The following is a 19575-nucleotide window of genomic DNA, read 5'->3' as shown; positions in this document are numbered from 1 at the left end:
TAGTTAAGCTTTACCAGAGGATTCTGTCTGGATTCTGACCAGGATACAAAGGTTTCCATTAATAATAAATTGTATGGGAGTTGCTCTTTGCTTAGCAACATCAATGAAATACCTGCTTTCATGTTTGGTAAACTTCCAGTTTAAGTAATTTCTAAGGAGAAAAACACTTTCATTTTCAGAACAAGCAAGCTTGATAAATGAAGCATCCCTTCAACAGTCCAGCATCATTTTTTTTCTAAGTTCATTTTAAGCCTTGAATTGAACATTAACAAATGGTTATAAATTATTATACATACAGAAGCAAAGTGAATAGGTAATCTGAGAAGATGAGTTTATCTGTACTCTTGGGTAGTTGCTACCATTTACTTGCAATCTCACTGTAGTTACCATTGTGAGGAGAATAGTCAATCAAAGTTGAAGATATAAAATAAAATTGAAAATTGAATTGGAAGGTAATTTTACTTTCAAATGGTTTGCAAATGTAGATGTTAAGTGTGAAATGAATGCAGTTAATGACCGTAGCTGGGAGAGTTATGCACCTGCTGATCACAGGAATATTATTATAAATGAGGTTGATTTTCCTGTTGACTACCTCGTTTTTCTCAACATGGTCTCATTACTTTTCTATCACATGTCTGACCCTTAGATATAAATACTCAAGCATAGACATAATAAAAATACGTTAACTCCTATATAGATTTTTTTAAATGCATCTTTGAAAATCAAGATGTGTACTGCAGATGTTTCTTGCCTTTAAGTTTAACATAGGTTGTGCTTTTTTGATAACAGAAAAAGAGCTTGAGTTTCACCACAGGTACTCTGGAGTCATTTTACAAGTGAGAGTTCTGATGTTCTAATTTCTGTTCTCTGAATTCTTTCAGAGAAGAGTTTCAGAGCCTTGTTTTGTTTTATTTTCCAAGAAGTAATGTAACTGAAAAGTCTGAAAGTTACACCAACTTTCAAATAATTATCTTCTCCCAGGAAAGAATTTATTTTACATAATTTTAATAGTATCTTCTTTCTCCAGTTTTGCCTGTTTTTCAAATGTTTCATTTACTTTCATCTGTAGAATATAAATTTTTTGTTTTAAATTTGTTTACTGAAGTAAATTTTAAACTTCTTTAGGTGTGATTATAACTATATATCTAAGGTTTGCTGCTGCTTTACAGCATACATCCCATCACAAAAACCATTTTATTTTAGTCTTATATGACAGTCTGATATAGATGCATGTATTTTTACCTAAATGAATGTGTTTTGTATTGCACTTCAGAATGTAACTGAGCTGTACACTTACTAATGGCTTTTTTATTGCTAAGGTACCTAATATTTTTCAGGAGGAAAAAAGATAAAACTATTCATATAAAATAAATAATAAAACTTAAACATATTGAACTAATACTATAAAGTGAACTGAAGTTTTTATTGCCAGTTGTTTGGAAATATGCATGGAGATATGCTCCTGCTGCTTTGTCATAGCATCATTTAAAGCAACGTTCTCCACTGAGAATTGTGTAGTTTGAGTTCCAGCAGGAATGGTATTTTTATTTGTGTTTCAGCACTTGGGTTACTGCAACTACCTGGTTCCTCAGCACAGTTGCTCAGCTCTACATATAACCAGGAGATCTAGGGGAGTTTCAGGCAACTGCTACTCCAATTCTTTGAAGTTCTTTTGGTACCTCAATCGCTCAGTACTTCTGACCATCAAGATTTAGAACACTGTATCCGTAGGTTTTTCATCAAAGGGCATATGAGAAGCAAAGTGATAGATGGAACTAAACCTTGATCTGGGGTACAGGCTTAGTCATGTGGCCAACTTGCTGATGATCTTAAAATAATTATTTCACATCTTGCTTGAATTTCTTCAAAAGTAAGATCAAGCCCAGAATGCTGGCATTGTAAGACATTTTGAGGTCTTCTGATGAAATCACTTTTCAAGGATGTGATGGTATTATTCATCCATACATAAATATATGCACAGCTGATACTGAAATCTGCTATGTCAAATGATAGCAGTGGTGAGGATATAATGTTCTTCCCCACACACAGTAGTGAAATTCTGCCTTTGAAGTGAATGTGGTTTATGAAAGGAACTGCTAGTCTTCCAAAATGAAACAGCTAGTAGACTCTTCCGCTTTGCTTTGATTTGCCCACCCATGTTATGAGGATGAATAGATTAAAGATCAGATTGTCTGCAAGGGAGAGGAAAGAATCTGGAAAGCTGATGACCTTTGTTTGCTTTGCATGATAGTCTTAATGACTATGGGAAAACAAGAAGGTGCTCCTGTGTTTTTTATTGCATGTATTAATAGAACTTTTTGATGTTTACGTACTTGCAGTTTCTTTTGTACTGTCCTTCGTTGGACTCTCAAATTCGCCAAAAATAGGTAAAGTAGGTAACTTGCCCCAGAATTAATCCCTTCCTAAGTTGACCTAAGGAATCCTAAGAACTTTTCAGGGTGTTCAGCTGCAATTTTGTGTGACAGCATTTCATTGGTTAAGCTACAGGTAGTCCTTACAAATGAAAAAGTGGTTTCGGTGATTAAAAGAAACCATCTACTGGGCAGTTTCACAATTTTAAAGTAAATCCCAGCATTTAAATATAATGATTATAAATAATTGTTTTTAACAACACTAGTGACAGAAAATTGTTTGTTGTAATTATTTGTCATCTTCTCAGAGGGGCTGCTAATTACAGAGAAATACCCATCTGTTAGAAATAGGCTTGTTCAAAAATAATAGGTAAATTAATCATTATTTCCTCATATAGACTGCAGCCTTTAAAGGAATGTTTGTTCTCCAGTATAATAAGGTAGGACTGCTAGGGGATATCAAGGTTGTGATGATGTTGTGGTTTAACACCAATAAGCAGCTCAGCCATGCACAGTTGCTCCTCTTACTCCCCCCTGCAGTGGGATGAGGGAGAGAATCACAAGGGTAAAAGTAGGAAAACTCATGGGTTGAGATAGACAGTTTAATAGGTAAAGCAAAAGCTGCCTGTGCAACCGAAGCTAAGGCATCTGCTACTTCCCATCTCCAGGAAAGCAGGGCTTCATCACATGTAACAGTTACTTGGGAAGATAAATGCCATCATTCCAAATGTCCCCCCACTTCCTTGTCCTTCCCCTGGCTTTATATGCTGAGTGTGATGCCATATGGTATGGAATATCCCTTGGGTCAGTTGGGGTCAGCTGTCCTGGCTGTGTCCCCTTCCAACTCCTCATGCACCCCCAGCCCACTCGCTGGTGGGGGGGTGTGAGGAGCAGAACAGCCCTTGGCTCTGTGTAAGCGCTGCTCAGCAGTAATGAAAACATCCCTGCGCTATCAACACTGTTTGCAGCACAAATCCAAACCATAGCCCTGTACTAGCTACTATGAAGAAAATTAACTCTCTGCCAGCCAAAGCCAGCACAGCTGCTCACAAGATTTGAAGGAAACAGAACATAAAAATGAGCCACTTTATCACTTTAAAGGAAGCCTAATCTTTGTGATCATGGCTGTGGTCTGAATCTATTAGAAATGTTCAAATTCAGTGTCCCTGGTGTCATTGTGGGATGACCAGAATAGTGAGCAATAAACTTCTGTATTATAATTCACATTTGACAATACGTGCTCAGGAAGTAAAACAGACAGACAATGTCTTGTGTCTATCTTTAAGCTGACAAAGAGTCTATATAAAATGACACAGGCACTTTTAGGAAAAGAAAGCAAATAATGTTTTTCTAGTTAGCAGGTGACAATGTGTCCCAAGATAACACAACCTAAAGGGCAGAAACAAGTGTGATTATTAAAGGCTACTAGGTTCTCAGTTTGTGCAAATTGAATTCTTTCATAGTCTGAAGGGCTATGGAAATCTAGCGAAGAGTGTAGACTGTTGAAATAAAATTAGCATGTAAAGTGATTTTATATATGCAGGAATAGAGCCACCAAGTTTGAATTTGAGAAAGAAATCTCATTACTCATCTTGTAAAAGAAGTAATTCTTAAATTCCATATTTGCTATCACTGACATAAAGGTTCTGCATATGAATAGTTTTTTTGTGATTGCCCAAAGATAATGGATTATTGAATTGACAAAGATCTGTTCCATTCTCTTCTGCTTTTTCTTTTATAGGATAACTGATTTAGGAAATATTAAAAGAAGATTGTATTTATCAACAGTCCACAAGGAGTTGTCTGTAACCCCTCTGCATGCAAAAATTCCTCTGTTTATGATCAAGCGCAGAATAGTAGGTATCTTGGGAATATTCCTTGAGCTGTGGTTGAGCACGCTTCTTTATCAGAAATGTTTTATGTAAGTTTATAGACCTGTTGAAGTTATTGTTTGGTTTAGAATTCAGTTTCTACCAATTCAAGATATGTGTGTACGTCCCCTCTACTGGATGGTGTCAGAAGAACTTAATACTACTACTCTTTTACCCTTCTAATGTTAGGAGTTCATTCCCATTTTCCAAGACTAATGCTGTTTGCGATGTGTTTCTCTCTCACTCTGCTGTCTATTGACCCTCTGCAAAGTTCTCTGTGTCCCTGGTGCTTCTTCATTATAGTGCTCCTGTTTGTGTGTACCTTCTCCTGTAGTGACCTTTTATCACAGTCACTGGACCTGCAGGTAGACTATAGCCAATGGCTACTTTCATGTGCTTCAGGTTCTTCCAGATTCTGGCATATATAAAACAATGTATATTTCAAACTGATGAATATAAAACAATACCCATTATCTTCTTCCACACCCAGCCACAACATATGATAATAGCTGTCAGGATACAAAACCTGATGGTTATCATATAACCTTGTAAAGACTCAAGTCTCAAATACCACTTTAGAAAATCATTTGGAGGTAAGGATAGTTAGATTTTAAATATTTTAAAATCTAAGTACACACCAAGAGAATTAGATAACACTTAGTATACTAAGCAGCTGTGGATTTAAGGCTAGACATGGGAGAATATTTTGCAAAACACTCTGAAGTTATAATTTCTTTTAAGATAGTTTAGGTGAAGGTAGCTGTGATGATCATTTTAGATTTCATGAGTTTTCCACTTTGTGGGAAGAACTGGTTGGATGTTTTTTCAAATGAATATGCATCAGATCATACCGCTGAAGTTGCCATTAATTCAAGGTCCACTGAAATGAAATTATTTTTCTTCAATATATTTTCAGTTAGTTGGTCTTGATGTCAGGCGAGCACAAGTGTTTCAGGATTAAAGTATACATTAATATAAACCAAGTTAAATTCAATCAGAATACGAAATTCAGTTATGTATTTTAATTTAGATAATAAAACATTAATCAGACATCTAAGTGCTCTGATCAGTTATAATGACAAAATATTTTAATAGCCCTAACGCTTGACCAACCTTAAAGAGTAAGTCTGTATTTCTTAGTATATCTGAATACATACCTGTTGTCTTTTAAATGGTTATCTACCTTTTTATTGTTGCTTTTACTTAAAGCAGGGAGTATGCTGCTTTCAGTGATTAGATCTTTTTCATGGCTCTAATAGTTTAACTTCTTGTGTTCATAAGCTGATCATTATTATCAGTATGATTGGTTGTGAATAAGGTTATAGTGTTTTCTTCTATCAGTAGATCATAGTTTACATTTTCATATGTTAGCTTCCTCTACCGTATTCTTACACATGATGCTATTTTTCAACCTCAGCAATAGCAATATCAGTTATAATTAAATACTGCATTTTCCATTCCTTTCCTTGGTGTCTTCAAAACAAATGTTCCTTTCCTTCCAAAATTTCAGACTTAGAAGCTCAATAGTAATGTATACATCTAAATTTTTTCTCAAAAAATATTTACTAATTCTCATTTAGAAACTAGTACTTCTACCTTGACTTAATAAGGAAATGAGGCATGCACAATCATTACATCTTGGAATTCTTCTCCCTGAATAAACTTCAACCCATTGGTCAACTAAATTTTGCACATGAGTAAGCATATCAAATATATTACAGTTCTGCAGATGTCATGAAAATGGTTGCATTTCTCCTCAGGGCCATCTCTGTTTGTTTCCTGGTTATAGAAGATGTGTTAGCATCACCTCATCCATCACTAGATATCAGAATCGATGAGGAGAAGAATTGTTAGGAACACCAGAACTATGAATATATGTGGTTTTAAACATCAGAGACTCTAAATGGAAAACAGAAAGCCACAAGAAAACATATTTTGTTAGTTGTTCTGCTTGTGATATTACTGGTTTTATATGAAACTTTTTTTTTCTGGGAAGGTAATGGAATTGTAATATCGTTCACATGCAAAATAAATACCTGTAACTGCTTATTTCTGTATTATAAAAACCAGCAATACACAAGTGTTGAATTAAGTGGAAAAAACATGAAATAGAGAATTTAAAGAGCTAGTGGAATAGTGCATGACAGGGTAGCACACTGATGTTAGTGTTCTAACAGTGTTTCCTGAAACAAGTGGAATAATCATCTAATGAGAATTAAAACAAATATTTAAGTAGGATCATTAGCAACCTAGGCAGTTGTCATTATCTAATTTGTCTTTTGGAAATGTCTTATCAGGAACAGATAACATTTATTATCAACAAGAAGTAGTTGTAACATGTTATGACACACTGGGGTCTTGTCCATACTAGAAATTTGCCTGATAGGTTTCAGTGTGGAAGAGGTCAAGCTTTGGAGAGGTCCTTTTTTATGAATCTCAGAAAGAAATCATCAAAGAATCTCGAACTGTAGTCTTTGGAGGACTTAAGCTGCAGTTACTTTAACTTAGGAAGTAATATCGAATAACAATTTTTTCCCCCCAGAAAACTGTCAGTAAATATACTTTCTCATAAGTTAGCTGCTAACCATGTTATGGATATGCTAGGTAACAGAGCTCACTTGGGCTAGCAGTCGCTAGGTCATATGTACTGATTACTTTGTATAAATAATTGTTTTAAGTGTAAATACAGCAATATCTTTTTAATATCAAAATGTTATGCATTGTGAATAACAACCTGTGAGAATCTAATACTCCACAGAGACTTTATTTATAGAGAACTATACACTAATACTCTTCTTCAGTGGTTACTGTTTGGGTTGTATTAAAGAGTATTGTTTCTTTTTTCTAGTGGTGCAATATGTGTATTGACTTGGTAGCATTCACCAGAGAAATATTCAGAGGAGCTGTCTTCCAGTCTTTGGATGGAATTAGTATTTCAGCTAACTGTAAACTGAGAAAGATCTTCACTTTAAAATCCAAGCCTCAAGATACAGCTCAGGAAGATGGTGTGTTATAATTACTATGTAGTCTCAGTCATAACTGTTCATATTATAAAATCAAAAGTTTTCTTAGTCATCAGATTGGCAGTTTGAAAGATTACATGATTTCATGAAAATTAAAGTGGTAGTACAGCATATTAAATCTGTTGTTGGACTTTAGATGACTAAATATATGTGTACTCCTCGGTTTTAAACATTGACTTCTTTAGAAGTGTTTTATTGAAGAAATTCTGGCAAGATTTATCAAGTAGGGAGCTTGTTTTAATGAGGATATCTGATGCGGATAGAAATCATGTTTTGGCCAAGAAGATAGTGTCTGAAAGAAAAGAGAAATACTTAAACTTAGCAGCATTTGCTGTCTGTTTTCTTAATTTTGGACGTCAGCCCCTGATGAAAGATTTCTTCTTTAAATAATCCAAGACAAAGCTATAACAAACCAGTATTATATCAAACAGAGCTATGAAACTACCATAAACACCTTTCTGATCTTTAGTCCATTTGTGCTAATGTGTCCTTGTTCATTGTGAGCTGAAAAATGAGAGATTATATTTGTAATAGAGCAGAATATTGGTCAAAGTTTTACCAGTCTCCAAGCTAGCATCATAATCCTGAATCATTATTTTCCAAGGGAGGGAACTTCATTCCTTGATGATATTTGCAGTAATAGAGGAGGAATTGAAAAAGCACAGCTGGCACTTGCTTATTTTAGAGGAAGCCTAGGTATAGTTCAGCTTCAATTTCATTCAGATTTTCATTTTGTGGCTTTTAAAGAACACACCTGAAACAAAGGGTTCTGGTTTCCGAAGGAGGGATGGTTACTAGTATTGTAAGTATAACAAAATGTATCTTCCATTTGGAAAACCTAAACCAGTAAGGGAGAGAATGTGATCATTGTGATTACTCCTCTCTTTTTTTTTTTTTTTTTTCCTTGGTGATGTTGGAAAAATATTAATTAGAAAAATTACTACAGAGAGAATCTGGTAAATTCTCAGCGGAAACTGAGATTTAATTCTGATGCATTCTTTTCTGTCTTCCATTCTAAACAGGTTTTGAAATGTGTGTAAATGTCCTAAATTAGTTCCAAAATTCCAAAATGTAGTTAACATAATGAGTAGACAGCTTTAATAAACTGTATGCATGGTAAAATATTGCACTTTTAATTACTGGATTATCAATTCTATGATTATTACACAGCTGGTGGGCATTAGTATTTTGTCTATGCTTATGAATTTCCTTATCTAGGCAAGTCTTAAAATTATGTTACAGCTCAAGGTTTGGCTGTGTTAAAATAAGTCTGTACTTCATACTCAACTACAGAAAAACTATAGTAGGTTTTGTGTTATTATTAATTAACTTTTAGTTAACAATCATGATTTGATAAAGATTTTTTCCTCTCGGATGACTGGGCCAGTTATTTGAGCTCCACTGAATGCAATGACATTGCATCTTGTAACGAGGGTTAAGTTCTTTACTTAAACCTCCTTGGCAGTGGAAGTAGTGATTTCAAGGTGCAATGTGTATGTTACTCTTTCTTAGTAGCTCATATACAGTATATTTTGCGTTCTTAAAATGATAGCAAGTGGAAAGGAGAAACCACATATACTAAGAAATTGTTTCTATATGAGATCATTGAGATAGAAGAGGAAAGAATTCATCTTCTCTGCCCCATGATACTGAGGCATTCAAGCTTGATATAGATCTAGTTTCTGGTTTCCATAGTAATCCCAAGGTTACATATGGGATTTTTATCACTAAGTATTGTCTTACAAAGGTAAATCATGTACCAGCTTGGTGCAAAAAATGGTTGCTAGCATTTATCTCAGTTAAATAAATATGTCCACTACTGAAATACAACATGGGACACAATTTTTCTATTAGGATCTCAATACTTGATCTATTACTTGTGTTTGGGTTTGGGGTTATGTTTTCCTCTTCTAATCCTTGGAAAATAGGCTAATATTCATTACCGTATTCAAGTCTTATAAAATTTGGAATGAATTTGCATCAGAACATCAGGAATGGTTCTGGATACATTTCTTCATAGAGAACACCTTTCATAAACTCAGTCTATATTGGTTATCAAAGGGAAAGCAGAGACAATCAGATCGCATTCTACTAGTGCCTGCTGTCACAAGGATAGATTGACAGCTTTTTAGTTTATTGTGAAACTGTAATGGTGTCCAAAGTTTGGAATTAAAGCTTGTCAAATTCTTTATTTGCATATATGGGATTTCTCTATTTGCTACTTCTGTCCCACTAATATTAATACCATTTTCAGATTTTCATTTTGTCTGAAAATCAGTATATCAGAATTAAAGCTGAGTTGCAATAAAAATTAACAAAATGTATTTTGTGATTCTGTTTTGCTTGTTCACTTGCCAAATCAAAGTTGTTGATTTACTGTGGCTATTTCAGCCATTGGTGTATATTTCTTAGTATTTTTTGGCCTAAAAAATTACATAATATAATTTAAAATTTATATGCTTATTATCTTAAAAGTGAACAATTCCAGCAAATTTTTCAAATTACCATAATCTATTAAACTATTATAACTATATGAACTAATATATGTAATCTAACAAATAATGTAGGTCAAATTTAATTCCATTGTGTCATCTGAGTGAAGTCCATGTTTTTTGATTCTAGATCCACGTGTTGTTCCATTTATGTCACATGAGCCCACAGGTGTTATTCCTCGAACCTGCCAGCTAAATACAGATGTGCCACAAGTTACACAATTGCTGAACCTGACTAAAATTCACAAGCCAGAAATAAAATGCAGGAGATATTCAGGAACAGTGCAAGAAACAGGTATTCTGTTGTATTAAAATACTGTGAATGATCTATACAGTATGCATACAAACAAGGGATATTTTTGTAAAAGTGCACTTTAAGAATTCCAGTGCCTTAAAATATGACAACTTTTCCGTGGCTGTAATATCACAAGCACGTAGACATGTGTCTGTTCTAGTTTCGGAGATCTGTGTGCAGCCTGAACAATTATAATTCAAGCGTGTGATTTATAATGACAATATTTGAGGTATGTCTTCTGAATGTACATTGAAGTGTGGCTGTTCAGTTGTTACACTTCTTTTTAAAGTATGTTTACATTAATGAAACTCTTCCAACAGTATGAGCATGCATAGTCTTCTCAGCTTATACTCTGAAAAAGGAAATCCTGTCTTATTGGTTCCTTAGAGTTATTTGAATGTTTCTGTAAGCTATAAGATAAGAAAACATGTAATTTAGACTTTGACAGCATTGCACAGAAGAGATTTGTTAAAGAAGCTAAGCAGTCATGTGCCAAGATACGAACTATTGACTTGGATGAAACTTAAGAGACAGAAAGCAACAGAGGATCAAATTTTCAATTTTTGTTATAGCTGAAGGCTAACACAGGAGGCTTCAAAAGTTTTTTGTTCCAGGCTCTGTATTTTTTATTATAGTTACAAATAATCTCAAAAGTAGTGAAGCGTGAGAGCAAAAGTTTCCTATGAAACAGTTACTAGGTTAGTAGAGAGTGGAATATCAGAGAGTTTTAAACATGTAAGATGGGCAATCCCTTACGTACTTTTACATGAAAAATACTACAGAGCAGCTAACATGCAGGAAACGTCATATTTTGCTAAACAAAGTTTCTGTTTACTGTTTTTATTTCTTGTGGCCACTGTGTTGAAAAACTATGAGCTGGGAACCACTGTACTAGGTAAATGTGTAACATGATACCATGTAAAATCCAGCTTTGATAAATGCAAAGGATTGTACATTGGGGAGAAATGGTAACTACAGTTAAGCTTTAAAGTGTCAAAATTAAATGATGCGAGGAAGGAAGGTTATCATCACCATAGATATAGCTTAGTGGAATTCTCAGATTAGTATGTAGCTACATTTTTTTAAAAAACAAGATACTGGGTAGCAGGAAGTTCAAATTCATATGCAATTGAAAAGGTATGAAACCTTTAAATAAGTCAGTTTTGTATTATTATCTGAAATACTTTATACATTATCAGTTAAACAGTCTCAGAAAAGATTTTACAGAGAAGTGATTAAGAGGGAAGCATCATGAATGAAAAACTCTCATGTGAAGATACACTGAAAACATTAAAAATCAGCTTACGGAAGTTTATAAAGGAACTAGCGATACAAAGAAAGTTCAATAAAAGCTGCTTTTCCTACCTCATGGCACAAAACTTCATTTGATGTGATCATGCAGTTGAAAATTAAAAAACCGATAAAAGAAAATACCATGTTACACAGAATATGATTAAAATACGGAATCCACTGCTACAGTAAGCTGGTGTAGTAAAGAAATTTGTATGATTCCAAAGTCAGCTGGCCGTTTATATGGGTAAGAGTAATGTCCATGTCGTATTTAGCAAAAATATGAAGGGAAAATTTATTCTTGTACTTCTAGGTTTTTCCAACCTTGCTATAAGAACTATGTTGAAGGCAGATTATTTCATAAATCCCTACTGAAGTTATCTTGTGCCATTTCTGAAGCATTTGGGTTTGGCCATTGTTTGAAACCGGATGTTAGATTATTGACCTGTTCTAGAATAGCACTTTCTGCAATTTTATATTTAAATTGGCATGTCTGCATAAGATTTGTAAGCCAAGAATCAGTAGAAAACTGAAATGTAGAGGCAAATGCCAAGATTTGAATGTGAAATTGCTTAAATAGACTTGAGACAGACAATTGACTGCTTTTTGCAAAAGCTGCTATTTTGCTTTAAAGCTGTTCATTGCTTCCTACCTGCAGTAAAGTCAGTAGCAAAATTTCACTAAGGCAGATGTCTTTACAGTCCTTAATGTTTTGATTGAAAATAATGAATATCCCTTTAAAACAATGTTGTAATGAGATAGGTCACCATTAAATAACAGCAATAGAATAGGAGAGATTGTTTGTGTTCATTGATGGAACTCTGTAGTTGTAAAATCATTCATAAACAGTAGTGGTCTTTAAAATATAAGTTAAGGTAGCTATGTAAAGACTGAAATAAAATTTTCAGCTATTGCCAGGTTTTTTGTGGTTGAACAAAACCAGTGTTTTTCAAATCAGTTGTTGAGTTTTGGATACATCAGCTACATTTCCAATAAGGAAATAAATCATAAAAGCCATATTTTTCATTAGTAGTACATTACATTGATTAGAATTTGAAACACATCAAAAATATAATTCCCAAGATATTACTGTTTTTGTAAATCCAGTTGCGCATAACTAATCTGTGGTCTTTTTTTTTTTTTTTTCCTCCAAGTTATTCTGTAGACCCATTTACAACAGTAAATATCCTGGAATATATGCAAGCACTTCTTAAAAAAGAGGGTTATAATGGATTTTAAATGAGAATATTTTGTATGCTCTGATTCATGTCCTTCAAGGAGAACTGATAATTTCACCCCTTTTAAAATGTTGAATTGGTTGTTATTTTCAGCTTAAACTTGAGAAGTACATAAAGTTCTTACTGCTAGAGCTTAGAAAAATACACAGGTGAAATCTCTCTTTATAGGCACCCTCTTTACTCTTTTGTTACATTATTATTGGCTTCTGTACGAGATGCAAGACTAAGCCTTAAATTTGGCCCATATAATAATTGCAAAGTCTTACTAAAGTTTTTCATTTTCCCCTTACTCTGTACAATCTTTTGAGTCATTGATTCATCATACTACATCATACTACAGGGTTTTCATAAAACAGGGTAGTAGAAGATCTTTTGAGAAGGAAGTAGGTCTGAAGTAGCTCAGAAGTGGGTCTGAACAAGCAAATTAGGTAAAGAATCTATTTCCAATACATCTTCATCAGTGCAGGCAATGTTAGAAGTGGTGCTGTAGGTAAGGGAGATACACTTTTATTCCACTAGTTTTAGTACTTTCTCAGTCTTGAGGATTCTCATCTTTGGTGTTTGAATTCAGTGAATAATCACTTCCACCGTTTCTGTTAAAATGCTCTGGAAATACATGTACAAAATGTTGACCAAAGGAATAAGATAAATTACATGGAACAATAACTACTGGTAAAGTTTAATACTATAATAGAACTCTTACAGCCAACAATAGTATTTAAGGCGTAGCATCTCATGAAACTCTAAAGAAAAATAAACTTTGAAAGAAGTATTTCTTTGAGAACAACCTTTATAATATGAAATGTTTAAGAAAATACTTTTTAAACTTCTTTTCTTCTGCTTTTACGGGAATGTGAAAGAAGCCAGCTCAAAGATTTTGTCACCTGCACTGAGCTACCATGTTGATGCTTTTTCAGGTTTTTAACTTTTGCTCTCTTGAGCAAAATATACTTCATTAGTAATGGCAGTCTGTCCTATAGCAGCTGAAATGAATGGGAGGAGTTTTAAATTTTTGCTTAGAGTAAGACCTTTATACATTTACTTATTTAAAATACATTCAGCTTTCATTTACATGCAAGTGTCATTTTTTGTAATATTAAAAGGCAAATAATATTTTTAGAATATTATTGCCCTACAAGTAGTCAAGCCAAAGTTCTGTTGTGAAGTTTGATTGTAAGTTTGCTTTTGAAATAGCAGAGAAAACTCTGGAATTTAGTTTCTGGGTGACTGCATTAAAAAAATCAATACTTCTTGGCCAAGTTGTCAAAATACAAGGGATTGTAAAACTTAAATGAATACAATAGTGTGAATGATATATCTAAACAGAAAAATGAATGTTCATTTAAAACAAGACTGAGGTTTTACTGTCTGGACTACAAAGATATGTAACCCTTAGGTATATATAGTAAAATAATTAATGATAACATCCCTGACCTGCATGAAAATGAAATGCCTTCAGTTTAAGGTTTAATCTTCATTTTTAATCCCATCTTATGAACATAGCATGTGTTCTTCCAGATATGCTTTTCAAATCTCAGAAGCTGAAAATGGAAGTTTGGGTATGTTTAAGTACATTTTAATTGGAAAGTGTTCTTTTTACTTGCTAAACTTTTTTGTGTTTATTTGCTAATCAAAAGCTCAAATTATTTTTAGTTTCATCCTCTTTTAATTACACATATTATTTCATTATGCCATCAACACACTGTTATGTGTAGATATAGGTAATTAATTGCAGTCAATTAATGTGTTCATAAACAGAGATTTTCATGCAAATCAGCTTTTATAATTGGAGCTAACAACATCCCAAGGTAGTCAGTAAATTAAAGAAATTTATGTTAAACCAAGACAGGTCATCTAATCTCATGAAATGGCAGCTGTTAGCAGCAACCAAATGTCACATCAGGAAAAGGGGAAGAAGGTAATGGCATAAAGTGGCTTCTTTTGTGCTTATTAGTACGGTAAATTGTGTTATATGGTGGGTATTACATGATCTTTTTTCATTTCCTTGGTGCCACTGGAAATAAAGTTGATCTTGAATTAAGATTAAATAATTCTCTGAAAAATGCATAGGAGAATCAACAAAATGTTTTGTTTCTACTTTATCGCGTTATGAAGGTGCCAAATCTCAAAAGCAAGATAGCAATTTAACACTGAAGGTACAGCAAGAGAAAAATCTTCAGCCATTGTAAATTTTAACCATAAATTAGAGTGAAGATACCCTTTTTTTATCAGCTCTGGAGAGGAGAATTTACTGACAGTCTTGGAGAATTAAAAAAAGGAAAACAGATATTACATACAGTTCTGCAACCCTGCTGATAAAGTTAATATGTAACTTTTACTGTTCTTCCCTTCTAATTCTTTTCTCAGAACATTCACCTGCATTCCATGTTTACTTTTTGTTTGTCTTCCAGACTGGTTGGCACGTTCTGTACTTGAAAATAATTATAAAAATATGTCTACATTTTAAACAGTAAAAAAAAAAAAATGAAGAGGTAATGAAGGGCGTAGAACATTTTACAGGAATAGGGTATATTTGCAATATTAGGGCTCAGCCCTGGTAATACAGTAGATTCAGTAACTTCAAAAAGCAAGCACGTGTTCTCTGAGCTGCGAGTGATACCTTGACAGTCTTGTTTCAGTTTTCTTGTGTTATTATTTATTCTGATATTAATTAGAGTTGGTTTTTCTTCCTGACACAAGTTAGATTTTCATTGACATTCTAAAGAAATCTTGCAAAACAATTTTTTTTTGTTTATAAAGAGCCTCTTTTTTAAAAAAATCTTCAAGGCAAGGAGATGAGAAATATTTCTGTATAATAGACCAAAAGTTTCTTGCTTGTATGTTGCCACTTTTATAAAATGTGCATTTGATATTCCTACATATTTCTAGGGATTGTGCTATAAAGGAATATAATTTTTATATACATTTCATATTCATAATTCTTTTATTTCAGTTGATTTGGAAAAGTATTAATATTTATTCTTTAAGTACTGTAATATTTTTTTTAAAAACTATTATTTTTCTTAGGTAGCTTGGCTAATAGAGGACAAGGCAATATACACAGCAGTAAAACTCAAGATGTATCACATATTGCATTTGGATCAAAGATCCTTGGGCCACCTCCATCTTCAAACAGAAGAGTCAGTACAAGGATATCTGGAGAGGTAGGAAAGCTTAAATTGCAACAAAAGTGCTGCCACTTCTGCAAATGAAGAGACTGACAAGCAGAGAAGTCACACACTAAAGGGTTTTTTTCAGAACCAATGCGTGGCTGTGTCTGGAGTACTGACTTTGGTCCTGGGCCCCTAGTACAAGAGAGATGCTGTAACATCCAGTGAAGGGCAAGTAAAATGTTTGGGTCTAGAAAAGCCACAAGTTTCACTGTCTTTTTATTCAGATAGTGATTTTTTTTTTTCTTTTCTTTGCCTTATTTTCCTTTCAGTGAAAAAAAAAACCCTTGCCTGTTATTCAGCTATAAAGACTGAAGATACCACACAGAACAGTACCTACCATAAAGTCTCCTGAAAAGACAGTATTGGGGAAAAAAAATGTTTGGGAACACTTATTTGAAAAATAAGCTTAATTCAAAATGTATGTTTACTTTTGAGTATTTTGAAAGCTGTTACATTTTTATTTTTCATTAAGAATATAATGTCTTTCAAGGTAACAAAGACCTGGAGAAGGAAAAGTAATAGATCATGCCAACTTCAAAGTTCAGAAAGGGGAACTGAATCCGCACAGGACATTGAGAGATTGGAGCTATCATTCTCACCATGCAACGATCAAGGAGGCAAGAGAAATACTCACCAAGCAGCTAAAGATGTATGTGAAAATGGTAAGAGCATAAAGCAAAGAATATGTAGAGTTCACAAACTGCCAGAATTTTTGCATGATTTTGGCTTCAGAATGTAAGAATTCTCTGGTTTTCTAATCCTTCAGCTACCTTGTTAACTACTGAATACATTTAATATAAATCATGGCCTTTTCTCCTGTATGAACTTGAATAAATGCTCATTCTCTCTGAAGGTCTTCGTATTCTAAGTGTTTGAGCCAGGGATCACCGCCTGCTGGCAGTAGCCACAGGATATACATATATTCCGCTTTCCCCCATGCTGTGTATATAACTGGGCTACTGCAGTGGTTCTTGATTATTTTGCAGACTTTTGCAAGCCTGTGTTTTATAACTTCTATGGTGTGTCCTTCTTCTGTCCCGAGTGTTAAATTTTTACTTTCTTGGGACTGTCTCATTCCTGCTGCCCTGCAGGATTCCCATACTGTTGGGAAGATGTTTGTATCCCAGGACAATGCTCCGTATGCTGTTTTTCCATGCCTCAAGTAAGAAAAGCAGACAATATGAGTGTTCCCAGGCATTTCATAAGCTTCTGGGTTCTATTTCAGACCCTGCAATTCAGACTCAAAAAACCTCTGAGAGTGGAAGAGCAGATTTTCAGCTTGCCTCACCACAAGAACCATCAGCAGACAAGAACAGTCATAGAAAATTATCTCTAAAAAATGCAGCCAAAGCCACATGGGAGATAGCCAGTGGTATGGTGCTCATTTTGTGTTATTTTACAGTTACGTGTGGCATGGGGGACTATCTGTTGTAAATTTCAAAGGACCCTGAAGCAGTTTCACAGAAAATATAAATGTCTGTGTTGTAGGGGATTATGGAAATCAAACGCCCTGCAACAGAATTGCTTTTGAGCATTGATAAAGATTTGCAGGATTAAGCAGAGTACCAGAGCAGTGAATGAATAAAAAAAGAAAAATTCCATGCTCTCATGATTAAAGGGAAAGAACTAAAAATAATTCATTCTTTAAATCCCTATTAAATTTAACACTAAAGACTCCAAACATCAAATGTATGAGAAATTTTGCTTATCCCAGAAAAGGATTTAGGATATTAATTATGGTACCCATGTAATATCAGGGCTTTTTGGTTTTATTTTTAAAGTTCAGTGGTGAATTTTCTTCTTTTTTTCTTATTCACAAAAGACACCTCAGCTTATGGGTGTGTTTTCTTTCACACCTATCTGCCAAAAGGTGTGGATATTTTGTCATACATCATCAATCAACTTTGCATGTGTCTGGAAAGTACATTACTGTGGGAAAGATAGCCACTGTCTCTATGAAAAAGCAATGTTACTTTCTGTTAAAAGGCATAGCCACCAACTTGTAAAGTGGGCAGACTACTCAAATCTGCTGAAAATTGACCAAAGAAATTTTCCTTCACATTGTGAGTTACTTCCATTTTGTTTGAAAACTTTGGGATGTTTAGAAGCAATTATATACTATGACAATGTCAGTAATCCATAATTGCTATTATGGGTTTCCTAATTTGGCTGAAACAGGTGCAAGATGCTAAGGCAAGTAGAGCCTTCTGCAGAATTTTTAAATTACTTCCTATTTAGTTGAATTTTGAGGATTCTGAGGCAGGGATCACTGTCTTATTTGTTCTTCATCTGGAACACCAGGGCCTCTATCTAGTGCTAGAATTTCAGAAAAATGAATCGGCATGTGTTATTTTATGTAAATGTAAGTGATAGGAAAAGACAGTGCAGTAGACTGGCATGTCTAAATGCCCTATTGTAAATTCAGAAGCAGAGAACTGAGCAAGAAAGCTATGTATAACGACTGCTATTTTACTGTTTGTGTTTGTGAGAACGAAAACTGTTTCTATATAGTCTTAATTGTGTGTACAGGCAGATAAAGGCACCATGAGAGTTTGTAATTTACAATTCTCCAAACTTTTTTTTCCGTATTTTGATTGTTTGGCACTGGTAGCTCAGTTTGCAGATTTCAGTTTCTTTTCAATACATGAAGATGTCTAACTATATGTAGATGACTTAATGGTTTCTTTGTCCTATACTACTGGATTCATCTGTATTGAAGAGCTTCCTATAGGCAACCTCTTCATCAAGGAAACCCTTTTCTATGCTCTGTCCGAACTTATTCCAAAGTGCAAGCTTACATGGTTTCAGGCTCCCCATTTATACTGTGGTCAAAACAAGTTGAATCAACAAGAATCTGTCATACACTACTCATCACCAGGCATTTAGTATTCTTGAGCCCCGTGCAACCATATCATATGGTGATCTTGGGACAGTACTGCACTTGTTCTGCTATTAGCTTGAGTAAATATTAATTTAAATTTCATGGGGGCAGGGGAGCTTTCATAAGTGATTGCTCTTATTACCTTAGAGGTTAGTCACTGCTATTTTATAATAATATCTTTTAGATTTATTATAGACACCAAATCAGCATGTCTTCTGTAGCAGATGTGCAGTATCTTTAGCAAGGTAAATTGTTTTTAAGCAAGGGAAAAAATAAAATGAGTGAGCATTGTTTATAGTTTGCCAATCTTACATATGCAATGCCGAAACCTTCATTAAAATGTTAGGCTGCAATTAGAAGCTTTAGCATAAGTCTGACTATGTAGAAGAACTAATTAGATGTTTAGGTGATCATTCTTGCATTTATCTTGTTTGCTGCAGTGTTGTGATTACATAGTAATTTGCATATTTTGCTAAGAAGATACTCCAAATTGTTCATTACAATTGACATGGAAATGCTGAGTTAAAAAGAAATTCCAGTGTAGTTTGTATTGGAGAGATAATGGAATTTGGTTTGGTCCAAAACACCCCATATCTTTCACATGTAGACTATTAACAACATGCTACACTGACTACAGGTTACAGGAGTTGCTGGACTCTAGCTAGCATAGAATGGCATCTTAAAGCCTTATGGACTTTTCTGTCTTCCCTCTCCGTATTTCATTAAGTACTGACGTATACAAACTAATATTTGCATTTAGCTTATTATTAACCCAATTATATTTCTTCAACATCTCTGGAAACAAAAGTTGTTCTTTACAGAGAAGGTTAGACTAAAAAAGCAGACTATTCAGGCTAAATATTACACAGATGCTAAATCTTGTAAAGTAGTTCTTAATATTTCTGAAGTACTTTTGATCTGAGTGAAGACATTACTCACC

At 34.1% G+C, this 19575-nt stretch overlaps 1 protein-coding gene across 13 annotated transcripts in view; it reads left to right on the top strand.

Annotated features, from left to right (window-relative positions):
- The window catches only part of CFAP20DC (CFAP20 domain containing), an 82515-nt gene that overhangs the window by 22042 nt on the left and 40898 nt on the right, over positions 1-19575 (top strand). For 12 of the 13 annotated variants that reach the window (XM_075762282.1, XM_075762286.1, XM_075762290.1 and 9 more), the window contains 6 exons: positions 4114-4228; positions 7092-7248; positions 9889-10053; positions 15609-15745; positions 16245-16416; positions 16980-17126. In XM_075762282.1, coding sequence (XP_075618397.1) covers positions 4114-4228; positions 7092-7248; positions 9889-10053; positions 15609-15745; positions 16245-16416; positions 16980-17126 — 893 coding nt within the window. The remainder of the gene's footprint in view (positions 1-4113; positions 4229-7091; positions 7249-9888; positions 10054-15608; positions 15746-16244; positions 16417-16979; positions 17127-19575) is intronic. The other variant, XM_075762283.1, reaches the window with a different exon arrangement.

This window comes from Balearica regulorum, chromosome 10, assembly GCF_011004875.1.
Source record: "Balearica regulorum gibbericeps isolate bBalReg1 chromosome 10, bBalReg1.pri, whole genome shotgun sequence".
NCBI classification, from domain to species: domain Eukaryota; kingdom Metazoa; phylum Chordata; class Aves; order Gruiformes; family Gruidae; genus Balearica; species Balearica regulorum.
The sequence above is the reverse complement of the archived record's forward strand: the minus strand, read 5'-3'. Positions and strand labels throughout refer to the sequence as shown.